Here is an 18911-nt window from a genome sequence, read left to right as displayed (position 1 = left end):
TGTGTTATCTGAAAATATCGTTGCGATGTTTTTTCAAGCCATAATTTTAATTGAAAGTTTCCAGAGAATATCTTGCAGTGGATGCAGGAATTGGTGGAAAGTGGCGGAAATTAGCTCGTGAGGTAATCTTAGAGAAGATGATGACGCAGTCTACCTGCCGCTGGGGTTACATTCAGTATCTTACACTCTGATGTGTGTAATGCCCTGATTGGTCAACTGTAGGGGCGGAGTTAGACTCGTATACCATAGTTGATATTGATCGTTCGTCGGCATTGATTGGAGTCTTTACCAGAAGTTTATCACCAACAAGGAAGGTCGAGACGAGGGAGGGGGTCTCGGTCGATGGTATTTTTTAACGGCTGTTGGTTCCATGGTTGAAATTTATACTCCCGTGATAACTTGCATCGATGCTTCGGCTTCAAAACTGTTTTTAATTTTTTGTGGTAACACCTATTTGAGTTACTCAAAAAATAATCACTATATTCAAGGTAAAATTGTTTTTGGTCTTTTCAACATGGTTTGTGTTTAGTTTAAAATGGTCTTTTAACAAGCTAATAGACGGTCCGGGCCACATTTAGGTACATGTTTGGGGCTACATTTAGGGCTCGGGCTACATTATGGTGCCGCACAGACACGTGAATAAAATCTTTACTCTCGTAATAACTGCTGGCCTCGATGCTTCGACTTCAAAATTGGTTGTTGTGGCAAAAATTGAGTTGGGAAAACAATAATAGACGGGCCGCGGTAAAACGGGTTGGGGGTGTATTAAAGCCATTGGGCCCTTTCGGTATAGAAAAAAAAAGTTCACAGATTTACAAATAATAGGGTTTAATGCGTAACGCAGTAAACCGATTTAACACCAGGAAATATGCATAATTATAGTCAGGTTGCACAGTCGGGGCTATAAGCGATTGGGATTGTCAGGGCACATTCAGACGTGGTTCCATTGTTCTTTTCAACCAACCAAAGCAATGCATTTGGGGAAAGGGTGCTTGTCTTTCTGGGAACCGTCATTGAATATTCTGCCACCGAGGAGTTATATAGATTGTATAGTTTCGCAAAATTCGGTACCTTCTTGGCAACTCGCTGGAAGTGGGAACCGCATTGAAGAAATCCAAGTGATACCTGATGAGGAGGGCGAAGATGGGCGGCTACAGAGAGTGGTGAAGCCGATGGCTTACTAGCCGGGCCAATCGGGTGAGTCGCTACATTTTCAGACCTAATGCTGGGGCAAGTACAGCCCCAACAGTAACGCTAGTAGGTAACACGAGTACCGTGAATACGGAAAGGTTTCAAACATCTAGTATGTATAAAGGGTCAATAATTGCGAACATCCCACAGATTAATAGTCAGGATACTTCACGGCCTTTACACGTAACTCGGGGTATAACGGGCCAACATTCTCAAAGCATGAGTACAGGTACACAAGGACAAGAAAGGGCGGACAATCATAATTTTTCTGGCAGCTTGCCGTTTAATATGAAAGTTAGTCAGAGCTTGTGTCAGTCAGGCCAATCAGGAATAAGTAAGCCTAGTAATTTAGTGTACAACTTGGCAAACTCTAGTCAATATTCAGGGTATTCCATACATAACAGGGATGGGGCATGTAGTAGGTTAGGAGGGACATCATCTTCAATAGAACTGGGTGGTGCCCAACTTTCAAATGCAGGGTGCAAAATAAGTACAGTAGGGAGCAGTTGCATGTGGGGGTCCATTGATTGCACAGCGGGCTCTTGAAGCATACCGATGGCGGATAACATGCAGCATATGAATTAACCATCAACTCCCTTTAATCCATTGATATCGGTTCGTAGCGAATTGGGCGAGGGCCAACCGCTAACCTTAAAATGTTTAAGATTATTCATAGCGAGTTTGTGGATTTTGCTGTGATCTTATAAAGAAGAGTGACCCTATAGTAGTACAAATAGCCTACCGCTAACCTTAAAATTTTTAAGATTATTCATAGCGAGTTTGTGGATTTCGCTGTGATCTTATAAAGCAGTGTGACCCTATATTAGTACAAATAGCGGTCAAGACACAATATTTCTTGCTGGCTGTAAACGAGGGGGATTTTATAATATGGAAAGATAATAAACACAGGCGTCCAATTACTTCTATACATTACATGGACCTCTGCATTTTTTGACTTATGTAGCAGTGTATTTGCGAGCTCATCTCCATAGAACACATAGAATTATTGAAATAGTGTCAGATCGTACGCACAGAGAGCAGCAGCTCGTCCAATAAGGGGGGATGGCGCACTTTTAGAATGAGGCAGCAATTAACACCAGTTAGATCATGGGCATAATTGACGATGAATTATGGGCATTGCACGTCACAGCACCATGTGTTAATCAAGCTCTAGAACAAAGTGTACATAAAGAATAGAAGGGCAATACCAAGTTTCATTATGACCTTTCGGAATGATTGATCATTATTAGGCACTAAATGGCCAGCTTCCATAAATCAAGGGGTAGCCTATTGCATAATATTAAAATTAAAGACCTTTGCATCTTCTTCCATTTGTACATACGTATCTGGTATTTCATATGTTTAATGAATAGGGTGGTATAGATGGCCTTAGCTTTCGATCCAAACCGGACCTAGTTCAGAGGCATAAAACAAGTACAAACAAATACATATCCATTCATAGAAAAAGAGAGGGGAAATGGATTAAATGAAGAAAGAAGCGGGAAAGAAAGAAGCGGGAAAATAACAGCCAATCAAAGTTTCTATTTCAGAAACAATTGGTGGCTATGAACCAATACGAGTAGAGTGGCGAGGACAAAGGAGGTTTCATATGAAAGGATGGATTACTGGACCATAAAAGTGGTAAATGCATTGTTCGTTAACAATGCAGGGAAACATGAAAGGGTAGAATTAGAGAACAAGTTGCATCATGATGCAATTAACAATGGTCAATTAATAGAGAAAAGCAAGATCAAAAGTACGATGGTATTAAAAATAGGTATGAGGGACCTGTGGAAAAAAGAAGGGGGGTTACTTACATGAGATAGTTATAGTAACAAATATATAGGAACAACTTAAAAAAATTAATTTATACTTGAGTTACAGAATATAAACAACATTATAGTTCTCAAGCAGAAGTGAAGTGGGGGTAACGGGAAGTTATTTAACACCAGTGTTTATGTTTGGTCCAAAGGGCTTGACTGTCTTGAGTTGGTGAATCCAGTGTGATTCTCTATGCTTGCAGTTATATTTCATATGTTCATAAATTGCACAAATGGGAGGATCCCACGGGTAGTTTCATTGTTTCTAAGATGAATGAGGATTGTAGACGCTTGGACCCTCGGCAAGATTCAAGATGTTCCATTACATTTCCAGTGCTGAGCAGTCTGGTTAGTTTTTACCGCCAGTCTGCAAAATATTGAATTATTCGGTTGGGTCCTGAGGCGAATTAGAATAAATCTGCTTTATACTTGTTAAGTATAAAGAGTTACACGGTTCAATGGTTTGGCGGGAACATTGAATAGGACTGGGTGCGGTACCCAGGGTAAGGCTTATCTGGCTATGCTATCAATATACACATTAAAGCTTTGTTAATTTAGTCTTTTTTTAGTCGTTATATAGTTTAAGTATCATCGGTAACAGTAGCAGCTACCATAGCTTAGCAGGGAGGTCAGTACTAGCTTGAACCTGAAAGCGCTGATTTGCATAGATCAGGTGTACGTTTCCAATATCGGTTGGTTTTTCGTATCTGGCGGTCAACACAGCACTGATGTTCCATGGCAATGACACGTTGTGTCGTAAAAATGTCGGTACAAAATGTAACGAACAATGGAGGCGGGCTAAACCGTAAAGCTTACGTATATGAACAACAAAGGTGCATGATTAAAAATTATCAGTTGATCCGGTTATTCAAGTTACAGGGTGTAATTATTGTCAGTGAAGACGAAAATTCGGTCGTTACAAAAAGTAACAAACTTTATAATGTGGGACTAAACGTACAGAGTATGTACATGAGATGAGAAGACGCATGATTAAAAATGATCGAGTGATCCACTTGTTCAAGTTACAGGGTGTAATTGTTGGCAGTGAAGATAACAATTCGTAAAGTGGTTACAAAAAGTAACCCATTATAATGTTGGATTAAAATGTAACATAGCATACACATGAAATGACAAGATGCATGATTAAAAATAGGTTCAATTACAGGGTGTAATTTTTACAGTGAAGACAAAAATGTTCGATGCAAACGTAGAAGAGTGTGAAGATGAAAAGAGAAGATGAATGATTAAAAAGGAATCAGTTGCTCCGGTTGCAGCATAGCTTGCAGACATCTTCATCCGGTTGCAGCATAGCTTGCAGACATACCATATTTGACCTATGTGACCTTTATTAAAGTAGCATAGTTAATGTTTAAAGTATAATCAGCATATGAAGCTCTGCTGTTAAAAGCAGCATTCTTGGTTGCCCTTTTCGGTTATTCTGAGGGTGAGTGAGTTTACAACTCACGATGGCAAATTCCCGGGCGTTGCGTATTGGTGATATTTCCTTTAATCAGGAAGGGAATTTGCAAGTAGTTCTAAGATATTCAAAAACGGATCAAGTGGGTAAAGTTCAATCATTTCTATTGACAGGAATGCCAATACTTCACCGTTTGTACATTGAGGGGGACCCTATGTCAGCCAGACAAGTTAATCACATCTTAAAGTAGGGATTAAGGCCATCAGGTAAACCCCACACCCTTTTCAGTTCATAGTTGCAGGATATGTTTGGGGTTCGGGAGGAACAAATCAAAAGCATGGGGAGATGGAAGTCTGGAGCACTTGAATCCTACATTAGGCCAGACTTAATGTTTTCAATTGTCTAAAAAGGGGTAGCTTGTAGCAAGGTCATAAATAAGCAGTGTAGACAACCGCTTCTTTAATTAGCATATTGCTGTTTAAGATAAATAATCATTTACAAGATTGGTGAATGTTGAGTTGGTTGTTAACAAATTGTGTACAGCATTTTCAACTACATACAAGACTTTGACAAGATAAAATATTGGTCAGAACAGATTACCCAGGCTGTTTTTCTTTGAATTTGTTTTTATACAGATGTTTATCGGGGACAGTATCATTCGCCACAGCAGCGGCACAGTGGTGGTACAGTGACATGGAAAGGCGTGTCTGGGGCACGCCTGGACGGCTGGGACTAGGCTCAGGAGATACGGCAAAAGGCGAGGTCCCGACGACAATAGTGTTACATCTAAGGACCAAAGATATCTTGAAGGAAAATTCGGGACAGATAACACATAGGGTAAAAGGGAGCCTAAAGATGTTCATCAATCCGATGCAAGAACGTGGGTACCGGGACAGTATCATTCGCCACAGAAGCGGCACGGTGGAGGTACAGTGACATGGAAAGGCGTGTCTGGGGCACGCCTGGACGGCTGGGACTAGGCTCAGGAGACTCCTGGCAAAAGGCGAGGTCCCGACGACAATAGTGTTACATATAAGGACCAAAGATATCGTGAAGGAAAATTCGGGACAGATAAGACATAGGGTAACAGGGAGCCTAAAGATGTTCATCAATCCGAAGCAAGAACGTGGGTACCGGGACAGTATCATTCGCCACAGCAGCGACACAGTGGTGGTACAGTGGCATGGAAAGACGTGTCTGGGGCACGCCTGGACGGCTGGTACTAGGCTCAGGAGATACCTGGCAAAAGGCGAGGTCCCGACGACAATAGTGTTATATCTAGGGACCAAAGATATCTTGAAGGAAAATTCGGGACAGAGTAGACATAGGGTAAAGAGAGCCTAAAGGTAATTAGGAACATCCTACCCAACACACGGTTAATTTGGTCAGACATTTTGTTAAGGGTGAAGTATCAAGGTAAAGTTAAAGGAGGGCAGAAAAACGCTGCACTTGGGATTTAAATATGTATGCAAAGAAGATACTTCGGGAGATGCAAAACGCACCTGTTATATAACAACCCCATCTCATTAACCCTTCCCGGAAGGTGCGTACTGGCAAGACATGATTCATTTGGTTCCATCAAAATTTATCAGACGGGTTGAGGTTCTCCACTTCACACTCGGAGAAAGTGGGGGGGGGGGGGGGTGTTTGGGCAAATTTTTATATCAAAATTTGCTTTGGCGGTAAGTTTAGGTTGTTCCTATAAACAAGAAGCTAATAGGCATTGTAGCCTGTGAGGAAGTGGTAAATTAATTTATGTGAATTGATATGGATAAATATGGTGGTAATAAAATGATGTGATTGTATATAAAGAAGTAGATTAATTTGGTACCTTCTTGGCAACTCGCTGGAAGTGGGAACCTCATTGACCCGGAGTTTTCTCCAGTCAATGAGTGCATTTATAATTATAATAATTTATAATAATAATTTAATTATAATAATTGTAATTAGTCTGGTACCTTCTTTGGCAAATCGCCGAGAAGTGGGAACTTTTGCGGATTGGAAATTTTACCGTTCGCAAAGTGAGGAATTGGGACCCTTTGCGAATTGGTCGCAAAGTGTATTATAATGGGAACTGGTATACTTCTTTATGAGTGTGGATATCACTGGATGGAATTAAATAAAGGGAAATCCCTTATATTATTATGAATTGGCGTTTTATCACCGAATTCAGAGTACGGAATAAATTAACTCTTGGCAGAGTTCACAACAAAAAATCCTTGTGTCTGTGTATATTTATCAGGTGGTAATTGACAGGGTGTACAGAATAATGGTAAAATGGCAAATTTATGCGGATCATTGTATTCTACTTTTAAATTATCTTTCTAAGCTATGCATTGTATAACAAACGGTTACAAGCGCTTTTCAAAGACCAACTCGACCGATCCAAGGCAACGTGTTCCTTTAATAACAGTGACACTACCTGTAATATCAGACGAGAGAAATAAGTGTCAAAGTTAGGAGAGAGAGCGGTGTACCGTGTATATACCTAGGCTTATGTTTCGTATGGGATTGTGTGCATGGGCTCATATCATTTTGTGTATATTAAAGGGACACACCGGCCGAATTGCGCTATTTGGGCTACAAAATAGACTAAGATATGACTTCAACGGTCTTCCAGGAATGAAGAAGAACAGTCCTTAAAAAAAATCATCAAATTTAGCCGTTTTTGAGCATTTTAAGACAAAAACGCAGGTCGCGTGATTGTTCTAACCAAAAAGTGGTACAAACAATCACGTGACCTTCCGGGCTAGTTTTACTTTCACCCGTCTAAAAGTAACTTACTTAACCAAATTTAAATCTTTTTTTTACAAAATTATTTACGAATAATTGACGAAAAAGATCATGTATTCAAATTATCGCTACAAAATGTAAATAATGGTGAAAAATCTAACGTAAGATTCACATTCAAAGAGTCCGTGTAACGGAAGCTTGTTATACGGCCGCTTTGGTTTTTTAAAATCATTTTTCGCTAAATACGTGACATTTGGATGATTTTGTTACAGCAACCAACTATAAAAACATTTATGACTCTACACCCCTAAATTGCGTAAACGGTGAGCCGGTGTTCCCTTTAATGTAGGTCCCAGTTGCGCTTCGAATTATACTACTTCGGTATTTATTCCTTGTCATAAACCAACTACAAACCTACCAAAATGTTCTTAAAATCTTGAGAAACGTTCCAACGACCCCATGCAGATCAAACGAGACAAATTTACATTGCATCCTGTCGTCTGGGGCTTGACAATGTTTATAGCACGTGTATTTAAAAAATGGCGCCATTTTGAGTTGACCACCTTTTACCTGTGTCGTCAACTTAAAATCGTGCTTAATGTGGTTCCGCATTTTTTTTGTTTAAAAATTCAGAAACTAATTTTTTTTTTATTACTGCAGGTGGAGGGATTTATTTCTGCGAATGAGTATTGGCTAAAACCACTTCCGGTGCGGGGTGATTACCTGTTGCCTCTAGAGGGCGTTGGGGGGGGGGTCCTTCTGCTCAACCATGATTCCAAAGGACAGTTTTTATGTATAGAATTGAAGGTAGTCATGATCTTGTTATCTTTGTGAATACTTGCAGCTTTATATTAAATAGTTTCTATGTCTTGATATGCTTCATATCCACGTCAAGGCTGCAAGAGGCGTTTATGCAATTCTTTTTTCAAGTGCATAGAGACATTTACATTGCAAGATCGATATAACAAATAATATTGGCGGGAAGCAACACTGTAAAAAGTATCCGTATTTTAACGGACTCCGTAAAGTGAATTATTCCGTAAATTTCGCCGTTATTTTACGGGTTTTCCGTATATGCAAATATTAATTATGCTAATTAGCGTCATTACAATCAACCACGTTTGCCCAAACACCTACACATAATAAAGTACATGTAAGTACATATTTAGTTTCAGCCACAATCGTGTACACAATCATGTACAAACCCACGTTAAGGGATTTTATATTTTACGGAATTAAAAAAAAAGTTCCGGTAATTTTGCTGCCGGAAAAAAAAGAAACCGTATTCCTGCAGCAAAATTACACGGACAAAGTTTTTCATTCCGTAAAATATAAAATCCCTTAACGTGGGTTTGTACATGTGTACACGATTGTGTCTGAAACTAAATATGTACTTACATGTACTTTATTATGTGTAGGTGTTTGGGCAAACGTGGTTGATTGTAATTACGCTAATTACGCTAATTAGCATAATAATACGGATAATTTTTACAGTGAAGTTTGTACAGCGAAATTTACGGAATAATACACTTTACGGAGTCCGTTAAAATACGGATAATTTTTACAGTGAAGTTTGTACAGGACAAACAGGGTTTGGCGTTCATGAATGGCTTAGAGTGGCCTAGAAAAATCTTCAAACTGCGCCATAGTCATGTTGAAACATCCAAGTTTCACAACTACCATTATACACATCAGATAAACTTGTAACGAATCTACAGAATTCTTCGGTTTTAATGTATTTCTTTAATATGAGCGATTTTTGTTATATTACACAATGAAATAATCAGAACGGAACAGCATTTAGACGATTGGTTCATACATAATTCAATTAGTATTTGGGTTTTTAGAAAGAGTCCAGCATTCCCAAAGTGTAGGTTTTCATAAATCTGATTTCTACTCACTTCAAAATTAGTTTTGAGTTCGACTCCAGAATGGGACTGAAGCTTCTCCATCAGATGCACCATTATTCACAAACCATCTTATCTTTCCGACTTATCAAATATCCAACATACAAGTTCTGAGAAATTAATTGAAATTACATTTTAAAGTTTGAAAAGACAAATTCGATCATTCAAATTTCCAGCCTATCCTAAATGAAAATTGTTCAGTTCAATTCAATTCAATTCAATTCAATTTATTTATTTCATCACAGATTACAAGTAAAAAGTGAAAACTGCTTTCCCTGTGTGCACTAAAAAGATTCAAAAAGTTTACTAAACAAGATCTATTCAAATTATTTAACGCTATTTGTTTGTTCGGAATAGAAATTTTTCAGGCGAATTTTTGTTTTGTAGTTATGCTAACTTCTAATAGATGTAAAAATAGATGTACAAATCTATTCATAATGTTTTACGCCATTTAATATTTATTTCTTTTATACTAAACAGCAAATTGTCCGACTTCTAAGAAGCGTACTTAAAATGACATTTTCAAATACAAATGTTAACCAAACACTTAGATCTATTCATATCATTGACGTAATTTTTGTTTGTTTGTACTCTAGCTAGCAATTTTTCTAAATACAAGCTTTATAATTGATTCACAAACAAAAAATACACTTGCTTTAGAAAGCATTTATTCTCATAAATACTAGGCTAAGCTCAATTGAAGGGAAATAGCAATAAGTATTTTTTTCCCCAGAAAATCGACTGGTGAAATAATTAATACTTGATGAAATGGGGATAATCGTGAGCCTAAAGTTTAGTGCCCAGTTAAGGTGCGAATTTTTAGTGGAGCCAAAAATAAACACGTTCAATATTTCAAAATAATGATTAATGGGGGATCAATCTTCAAATTAGCTTGCAGTGTATTTTGCAAACCATCCTGAAATCCAGACTTTCGTACATTTTGTAAAATGTGGCACTTATAAGCTGTGCGTTGGGAGCACAATCGGGCTATGCAAGATGCCGAGTGGATATACGCGTCATACAAAATAATATGGTTAAAAGTAGCCGTACCGCAGGTTCAATGTAAAGCTTATTCTTAAAAAAACGTAACTAAAAATAATGACATTTTTCACATTTCAACAATCGAAAAGATATTAAATGATTCTACCACTTGATTCACTTACAGCCTGTACTAAATACAATTGTTTACCAAACACTTAAACCTCATTTTTACGAACCAGTAATAATTTTCATATATTGGCTATAACAAAAAAATTCCAAGTGAAACATTGACTTTTTTTAAAGACAAGTTCTTCCATTTGGTTGTTTATTCGACCCCACAACGGGACTTAATATATCACATGACACGCATAATGACCTGCAAATTATTTGCAAATCATTCAAGTCAATTTGCGAAAACTTGTAACACTCATCCAAAATCCCGTAGACGCCTTTCAACCAAAATAATAACACTGTGATGGCCTAGTCTTTACTGTGTGGTAATGACCGGGTTGGTGTCCGGCCGCCGTTAACGGACCGAGCCGAAGAGAAGGCCAATTAAACAGCGGCCAAGCAACCACCAACTCAGTCAAGCACGCAGTAAAGACCAGCTTCACACTGTTATTCTCATTAATAAATATCTTTAACGAAACGGGAAAAAACATCATCAAGTTTAGACTTTTTTTCACGCCTTCATTTTTTAAAATGTTCATTTGCGTGACCATTATTCATATTTTAAACTAAACATTTTACGTGTGCAATTTTCTCTACTTTAAACATTCAACAGCAGAACTTTCTCAACAAAAGATAAATCATGAATAACTATGATGATTATCATTATGCTTAGTGTACATTCCTTTTTTATGTTGTGGCAAAATTTGATTGAATTTAGAACTTGGTAGGAATGTAAGAAGCCGCACCATCGCATGTTTTTCTTGTCGGTAAAGGAACGTTACAGAACTGGTAAGAAACAACAATCGTGAAAATCACAGATTTACATCAAACTTACTCGGTCTTATAATGCTGATAGTAGAAAACATCCCTTGAAATATTTCTGTCTGAATTTTCATAACTTTGATGAAAATAATAAAATAATCTAATTTCGCGTTTGGAGTTTATCGCTCAGGGAGCGTTTTATTCATTTTTATTTTGGCATCGATGCAATGCAAAATTTGTAATCGGTTTTTCACTATTCTCTCGTGACCCAGATGGCCGATCGATCTCAAACTTCTACAGATTTGTCAGTTTATGTATATGGTAAATTACATAAAGTGCTTACACCGGGAACTTTTTTGCTAGCAAAACCAATTCTGTGATGTTCCTTTGCGAATTGGTTCTTGATAACTTTACCAAGCGGATGGTGGAGGCTTGTAACGTATAGACTTTGGTTTTGAGTATTTATTCTAACCTAACAAGTTGCATACCTTTCTTGTTTTATGTGTCGGTAAAATTTGATTGAAACAAATAACTTCTTATCCAGTGTATTCTTATGAAGTTATTCTGTGAAAATGAGGCAATGTCTAACAGTTAAACCGCAAAATAACGTGCTATTCTTATCCTTATTGCGCTTCGTATAAATCGGCGTCAGTTGACGGGAGTCATGCAAAGGGCACAATGGCTATGTTTGGATTACCTTGGATTACCTTTTGAGTGAGATTAACAACTGTAAACATTATTGCTTTCACTTATTTAATTTAACGGTTTTTCATGCTGCATTTTGAGAGGGAATAACTAGATCGCCAACTATTCCACTTGATACATCTGCCGTCTAAATTAGGACCAGGGGCCAATTTCATAGAGCTGCTTAAGCACAAAATTCGCTTAAGCACGAAAATAGCTCGCTTATTTTACACATGTTACTGGCCAAAATTTCATGCCATATACATTGCTTGTGACTGGTTCTTAGCTGTTCTTCACTTAGCATAACAATTGAGTGGAGTCTTGGCCGGTAATCTGATTTTACTAGGCTAGGATTTTTTTGCTTAAGCAAAATTTTGTGCTTAAGAAGCTCTATGAAATTGGCCCCTGCTGTGTAATATTTACCATTTATAATACCTCAGACAGTTTCGCTATTCCTATTGGTGGAGAGCGTGTCACCTGGGTGTGTATAAATTTTCGTTAATGACCAGTAAAAAGTGTTGAAACATGGATGTTACACGCGAGCTTGCACCTGTTCGTATAAGACAGTTTCTTCATTCCTATCCTATTGGTCGAGAGCAACGGCCGGTACAATAGACCCTTCCCATGAAATATGTAAATTGCACATAGCGCGTGCGCACTAAAGTTTTGGTTGGCAAAATGAGGGAACATCGCGCTGTTTTGTACACGGCTAATGGGTGCGTGACGCAGACGCGATTGCGCGACTGCTTAGTGCACAACTCTACAGCGTTTGCCAACCAACAGGGTATGTACGCATGCGTGAAGGTAATTAGCATATTTCATGGGAAGGGTCCATAAAGCTCTATGGTCCATTCATAGATATAGGATTAAAATATTCTATATACATAGGTCCATTGTGCCATATCACGCGATACGCGCGACGCGCACAGCATTCCCTTATTCCAATGAAGAGAGACACCAGCAGTACTGCTTGCATCGTATGCGCCAAACTCAAGAGTGTACTTTTTACCAACATGGGGCTACATTTAGGTAAAGCGACATTTAGGGCTCGGGCTACATTTAGGGGCCGCACAGACGTTAAAGTCATCAAGATATCATTACACAGCCATAAAAAAATACCTTTTTAAAAATGATTGTCAACGGCTCTACACAACCAAATGACGTAATTTGTAAATCAGGACAAAGCGCCTTAAAGTGAGAATCACTTCATGTAACACTCAGCAGAAATCTTAGTGTTCTCTGTGATTTGACTAGTTTTATGGGCTTAAGGGCAAACTAGTATGTAGGCCTACGCATTTCTTACGATAATGATTTTGAATATTGCTTATCCATATTTGATGTTAGAATTTTTTAAATATCATTCAGACGTCAGTTTGACGGATTTTCATGCTGCTTTTAGAGAATGTATAATACTTATTTCGCCAACTAAACCACTGGAGCCCATAACCGTCTTTATTAACACCAGCAATTGGGTAAAATTTACCGTTTAAGTGACATGCAGGATTTCCAGGAAACCACCAGGCTCCTTCATAGCTTTCAGCACAATTATCGTTACATTTATCATTGTCATTATCCATCGTAGAAAAGGGCATTCCGTTGTTCCAATAAAGACAGTCACCAGCAGTACTGCTTGCATCGTATGCGCCAAACTCAAGGGTGTACTTTTCACCAACAATCTTGAAATCTTCATACTTCGCAAATGCCATTTCATTATTGTCGTAAAGATCCACCCTAAGCTCCCATGGTCCCTGTGAGTCATCAGACGTTAAAGTCATCAAATTATCGTTACCCAGCCAGAACTCACCAGAAAGATTACCAAAGCCAGACTTGTACTCAGCCCAGGTGCGGTAGAAGTCCACACTGCCGTCCTGCCGTCTCTGAAACACAATCCATCCCCCTCCATCAGTCTCCATGTCACAGTAGACTTTCAGACCATCAGGTAACCCTTCTGGGTAGATTACGTATACGTTGCTCTTGGAGTAACCTGCCTCTAATAACTCCTTACAACTTTTGTTGTGATGAGCAGAACTATCTGGCAAAGAGAAGAGAACTGTGTCCTCATCTGTATCAAAGTAAACACTCCCTTGATCTTTAAGGAAATCTTCAGGATGCAAAGCTCTCGTACCGTTGTTTAGATTTACAGTTCTTATCAATGTAGCAGTCCCGTCCACACATGACATGATTGGATACAGTTTTCTTCATGAATGTGGAGTGTTTCAGAGCTCTGTTTTCTGCACTGAACATTTGATGATTAAATCCGCCACAATGACTGTCAAGAAATTCCAGCTGGCCACTCAACAGAAGAGCTACATGTATCATCGCCACGAAACAGGCAGCACAAACTGAAACCCACATTGTGTTATCTGAAAATATCGTTTGGGATGTTTTTTCAAGCCACTATTTTAATTGAAAGTTTCCAGAGAATATCTTGCAGTGGATGCAGGAATTGGTGGAAAGTGGCGGAAACTAGCTCGTGAGGTAATCTTAGAGAAGATGATGACGCAGTCTGCCTGCCGCTGGGGTTACACTCGGTATCTTACACTCTGATGTGTGTAATGCCCTGATTGGTCAACTGTAGGGGCGGAGTTAGACTCTTACAGAGCTATGCCGTTTAAGGGCGTCCAGAAAGTTGACACTCTTACATGCCAAAACTCCTTTATCTTTTCGTATACCTTAGTTGATGTTGATCGTTCGTTGGCATTGATTGGAGTCATTACCAGACGTTTATCACCAATAAGGAAGGTCGAGACGAGGGAGGGGGTCTCGGTCGATGGTATTTTTTTAACGGTTGTTGGTTCCATGGTTGAAATTGATACTCCCATAATAACTGGCATCGATGCTTCGGCTTCAAAATTGTTTTTATTTTTTTGTGGCAACACTTATTTGAGTTAGACAAAAAATAATCACTATATTCAAGGTAAAACTGTTTTTGGTCTTTTCAATGGTTTGTGTTTAGTTTAAAGTGGTCTTTTAACAAGCTAATAGACACGTGAACAAAAATCTTTATTCTCGTTATAACTGCTGGCCTTGATGCTTCGACTTCAAAATTGGTTTTTGTGGCAAAAATTGAGTTGGGAAAACAATAATAGACGGGCCGCGGTAAAACGGGTTGGGTGTGTTTACGGTTATAGGTCACAGATGACTAAAATCAAACTTTAAACATATGCATTGTATAAAAAACGGTTTCAAACGCTTTTCAAAGACCAACTCGACCGATCCAAGCCAACGTGTTCCTTTAATAACAGTGACACTACCTGTAATATCAGACGAGAGAAATAAGTGTCAAAGTTAGGAGAGAAAGCGGTGTACCGTGTATGTATAGGCTTATGTTTCGTATGGGATTGTGTGCATGGGCTCATATCATTTTGTGTATATTAATGTAGGTCCCAGTTGCGCTTCGAATTATACTACTTCGGTATTTATTCCTTGTAAAAACCAACCACAATTCTAACCAAAATGTTCTTCAAACCTTGAGAAACGTTCCAACGACTCCATGCAGATCAAACGAGGCAACTTTGCAATGCATCATAGCGTCTGGGGCAGTTCCTTAGTATTATGTTTTAAAACAGATTTCTTCCCCTAAGAAGAGAAGTCAATCGATTTGACCTATTATATGATTACCCTATTCAAATTGAACTGCGAAGAAATCTTCCAAAAGGCCTACTTTTCATTTTCGATTTATTGCTGGCGGGGGGATTTATTTCTGCGAACGAGTATTGGCTCATACCACTTGCGGTACGGGGGTGATTACCTGTTGCTTAAAGAGGGGGTCCTGCGCTGCATCAAGTGGTCTCTCATCAGAGTGCAACTGGGCCGAAATGCATAAAGCTCTAAGCACAAAGTACTGCTTGACAAATTTCTTGACTCAGCCACCAGCCACAATGCCGGCCTATTACAGTGGACACTATTGATAATTACTCAAAATAATTATTAGCGTAAAACCTTTGTTGGTAATGAGTATAATGGGGAGCTGTTGATAATATAAAACATTGTGAGAAACGGCTCCCTCTGAAGTAATGTTGTTTTCGAGAAAGAAGTAATTTTCGACGAATTTGATTTCGAGACCTCAAGTTTAGTTTAGAATTTGAGGTCTCGAAATCAACCATCTAAACGCACACAACTTCGTGTGACAAGGGTGTTTGTTCTTTCATTATTATCGCGCAACTTCGACGACCAATTTGAGCTCAAATTTTTACAAGTTTGTTATTTTATGCATATGTTGAGATACACCAAGTGAGAAGACTGGTTTTTGACAATTACCAATAGTGCCCAGTATCTTTAAAGCCTGTCTATTGTGTTAGTTGTGATGCTTAATAGGCTTTTATTAAATTTGGCCCTGCCAGGCTAGGTAATCCATTGTCCTTTACGTCTGCTTACTTCGAGTTGGAGGATCCGACAGTTGTAGACGGCAGGATGTGGAGAGCTTTATCTCCCATTTTTACGTAAATTGTTGTGTATAATGACATGTGGTATATACTTGAAATACGAATAATGACCCCAACTTTAGGGACATTGCAAAATCGTGATCATCCTACTGTAAATTGCTTAGTTCAAGCTATAAGCCAACTTTTTGTCACAGCCATTTTTGTTAAAATTTTGCGTGGACTTTGTCTTCTTTTCTGGTTTGGGAAACCGTTTGCTTTGTTTGGGGCCATTATTAGCTTTAAGGCAAGAGTTGTCACGGACTGCATTGTCACACACAACTAAAACTCAGTCCATCGGTAGAGATATCATAATATTCCATAGTCAACATAGCTGGGTGTATAATATGTCTAACTCCGTACCATCGTGTATTGCTTAATTGCTCTTCACTTCCCGCCATTACGGTTATAATATCTAAGGCTATTAACTTCACATTTCTTAATCCAAAATGAAGGGCGAATTTGACATCACCTCTTTATAATTACCTGAGATTGTTTTTAACTCGAAAATCGATACTTAGCCCAAATAGAAAACAAACCGTTTGTCAGAGGAAGAAAAGAAAGCTGACCAATCGCGCTTCACTTGTTTATGTGTGAGTCATGAAAACATTTTGTCGTCAATCAGTATTGAGATTAAGCTCGGAAGAGCGTCTGCTCTTCGGTCAGTCAACCAATCACAGGTAGTAACACACATTGCCATAAAGGCCAAATAGCTGGCACACACTGCGCCATCATCTGAGATTTACTTGAGCCAGCGAGGTGGTTTCATAGACCCTACATGACCAGTACATACACTGCAAGATATTCTCTGCAAACTTGTGTTAAAAAACAACGATTTTGGTGGTAATTAAATGGGTGTTTCGGTTTGTGTTGTCTATTTGGCGATTGTACATGTAGCTCTTCTGTTGAGTGGCCAGGTGGAATGCCTCGACAGTCAATGTGGCGGATTTCATCATCAAATTTTCAGTGCAGAAAACAGAGCTCTGAAACACTCCACATTCATGAAGAAAACTATATCCAATCATGTCATGTGTGGACGGCACTGCTACATTGATAAGAACTGTAAGTCTTTCAACTTCGACAAATGCAGTAAACTGTGTGAGTTAAACAACGGTACGAGAGCTTTGCATCCTGAAGATTTCCTTGAAGATCAAGGGAGTGTTTACTTTGATACAGATGAGGACACAGTTCTCTTCTCTTTGCCAGATAGTTCTGTTCATCACTACAAAAGTTGCAGGGAGTTGTTAGAGGCAGGTTACTCCAAGAGCAATGTATACGTAATCTACCCAGAAGGGTTATCTGATGGTCTGGAAGTCTACTGTGACATGGAGACTGATGGAGGGGGATGGATTGTATTTCAGAGACGGCAGGACGGCAGTGTGGACTTCTACCGCACCTGGGCTGAGTACAAGTCTGGCTTTGGTGATCTTTCTGGTGAGTTCTGGCTTGGTAATGATAACTTGATGACTTTAACGTCTGATGACTCACAGGGACCATGGAAGCTTCGGGTGGATCTTTACGACAATAATGAAACTGCGTTCGCAAAGTATGAAGATTTCAAGATTGTTGGTGAAAACTATACTCTTGAGTTTGACGCATACGATGCAAGCAGTACTGCTGGTAACTCTCTTAATTCGAACAACGGGATGCCCTTTTCTACGAAGGATAATGACAATGATGAGTGGAACGGTAACATGGCTGAACGTCACGAAGGAGCCTGGTGGTTTCCTAAAACTCCACTATCTCACTTAAACGGTAAATATTACCCAACTGGTCCTAATATAAACGGTAACGGGATCCAGTGGTATAGATGGCGAAACGAGTTTTATACATTCTCAAAATGTAGCATGGAAGTCCGTCAAACTGACGTCTGAATGATATTTGAAAAAATTCTAACATCAAATATGGATAAGCAATATTCAAAGTCGTTATCGTAAGAAATGCGTAGGCCTACATACTAGTTTGCCCTGAGCCCATAAAACTCGTCAAATCACAGAGAACACTAAGATTTCTGCTCAGTATTACATGAATTGATTCTCACTATAGGAGCTTTTTAGGAGCTTTGTCCTGAAAGTGAGAATCAATTCTGATTTACAAATTACGTAATTTGGTTGTGTAGTAGAGCCGTTGACAATCATTTTTAAAAAATTTGTTTTTTTAACAGTCATGAAAATGTGAGTTCTGGCTGGGTAATGATATCTTGCTGACTTTAACGTCTGTGCGGCCCCTAAATGTAGCCCGAGCCCTAAATGTCGCTTTACCTAAATGTAGCCCCATGTTGGTGAAAAGTACACCCTTGAGTTTAGCGCATACGATGCAAGCAGTACTGCTGGTGACTCTCTTCATTGGAACAACGGTAAGGCCCTGGGGTAAACAACTCCTTATAAGGGAAAGTTGTGCGCGTCGCGCGTATCGCGTGATGTGGAACAACTGTCTCCGGCCGTTGCTCTCGACCAATAGGAATGAAGAAACTGTCTTATAAGAACAGGTGCAAGCTCGCGTGTAACGCCCATGTTTCAACACTTTTTACTTGTCATTAACAAAGGTTTATACACACCCACGTGACGCGCTCTCCACCAATAGTAATAGCGAAACTGTCTGAGGTATTTATGAATGGTCCTAATTTCGACGGCATTTGAGAATTTTCATTTAGGATAGGCTGGAAATAATTTGAATGGTCAAATTTGCCTTTTCAAACTTTAAAATGTAATTTCAATTAATTTCTTAGAACTTGTATGTTGGATATTTGATAAGTCGGAAAGATAAGATGGTTTGTGAATAATGGTGAATCTGATGGAGAAGCTTCAGTCCCATTCTGGAGTCG

The 18911-nt window shown here is 39.0% G+C and overlaps 1 protein-coding gene and 1 pseudogene across 1 annotated transcript; one reads left to right on the top strand and one right to left on the bottom strand.

Annotated features, from left to right (window-relative positions):
- Positions 1–8994: 8994 nt before the first annotated feature.
- On the top strand, positions 8995–17961 carry LOC139944175 (microfibril-associated glycoprotein 4-like). The gene is made up of 2 exons (XM_071941141.1): positions 8995–9010; positions 16937–17961. Exon 2 carries the CDS (start codon positions 16939–16941, stop codon positions 17959–17961), a length of 1023 nt encoding a protein of 340 aa, XP_071797242.1. The 5' UTR covers positions 8995–9010; positions 16937–16938.
- LOC139944285 (ficolin-3-like) lies at positions 11741–14021 on the bottom strand (annotated as a pseudogene).
- Positions 17962–18911: the final 950 nt, after the last annotated feature.

Source organism: Asterias amurensis, chromosome 11, assembly GCF_032118995.1.
Source record: "Asterias amurensis chromosome 11, ASM3211899v1".
Taxonomy (NCBI): domain Eukaryota; kingdom Metazoa; phylum Echinodermata; class Asteroidea; order Forcipulatida; family Asteriidae; genus Asterias; species Asterias amurensis.
This window is presented reverse-complemented; position numbering and strand designations above follow the sequence as displayed.

Excerpts from the sequence above, each read along its gene's own strand:
- LOC139944175 (XM_071941141.1), top strand. The coding sequence starts at position 16,939 with ATGGGTGTTTCGGTTTGTGTTGTCTATTTGGCGATTGTACATGTAGCT.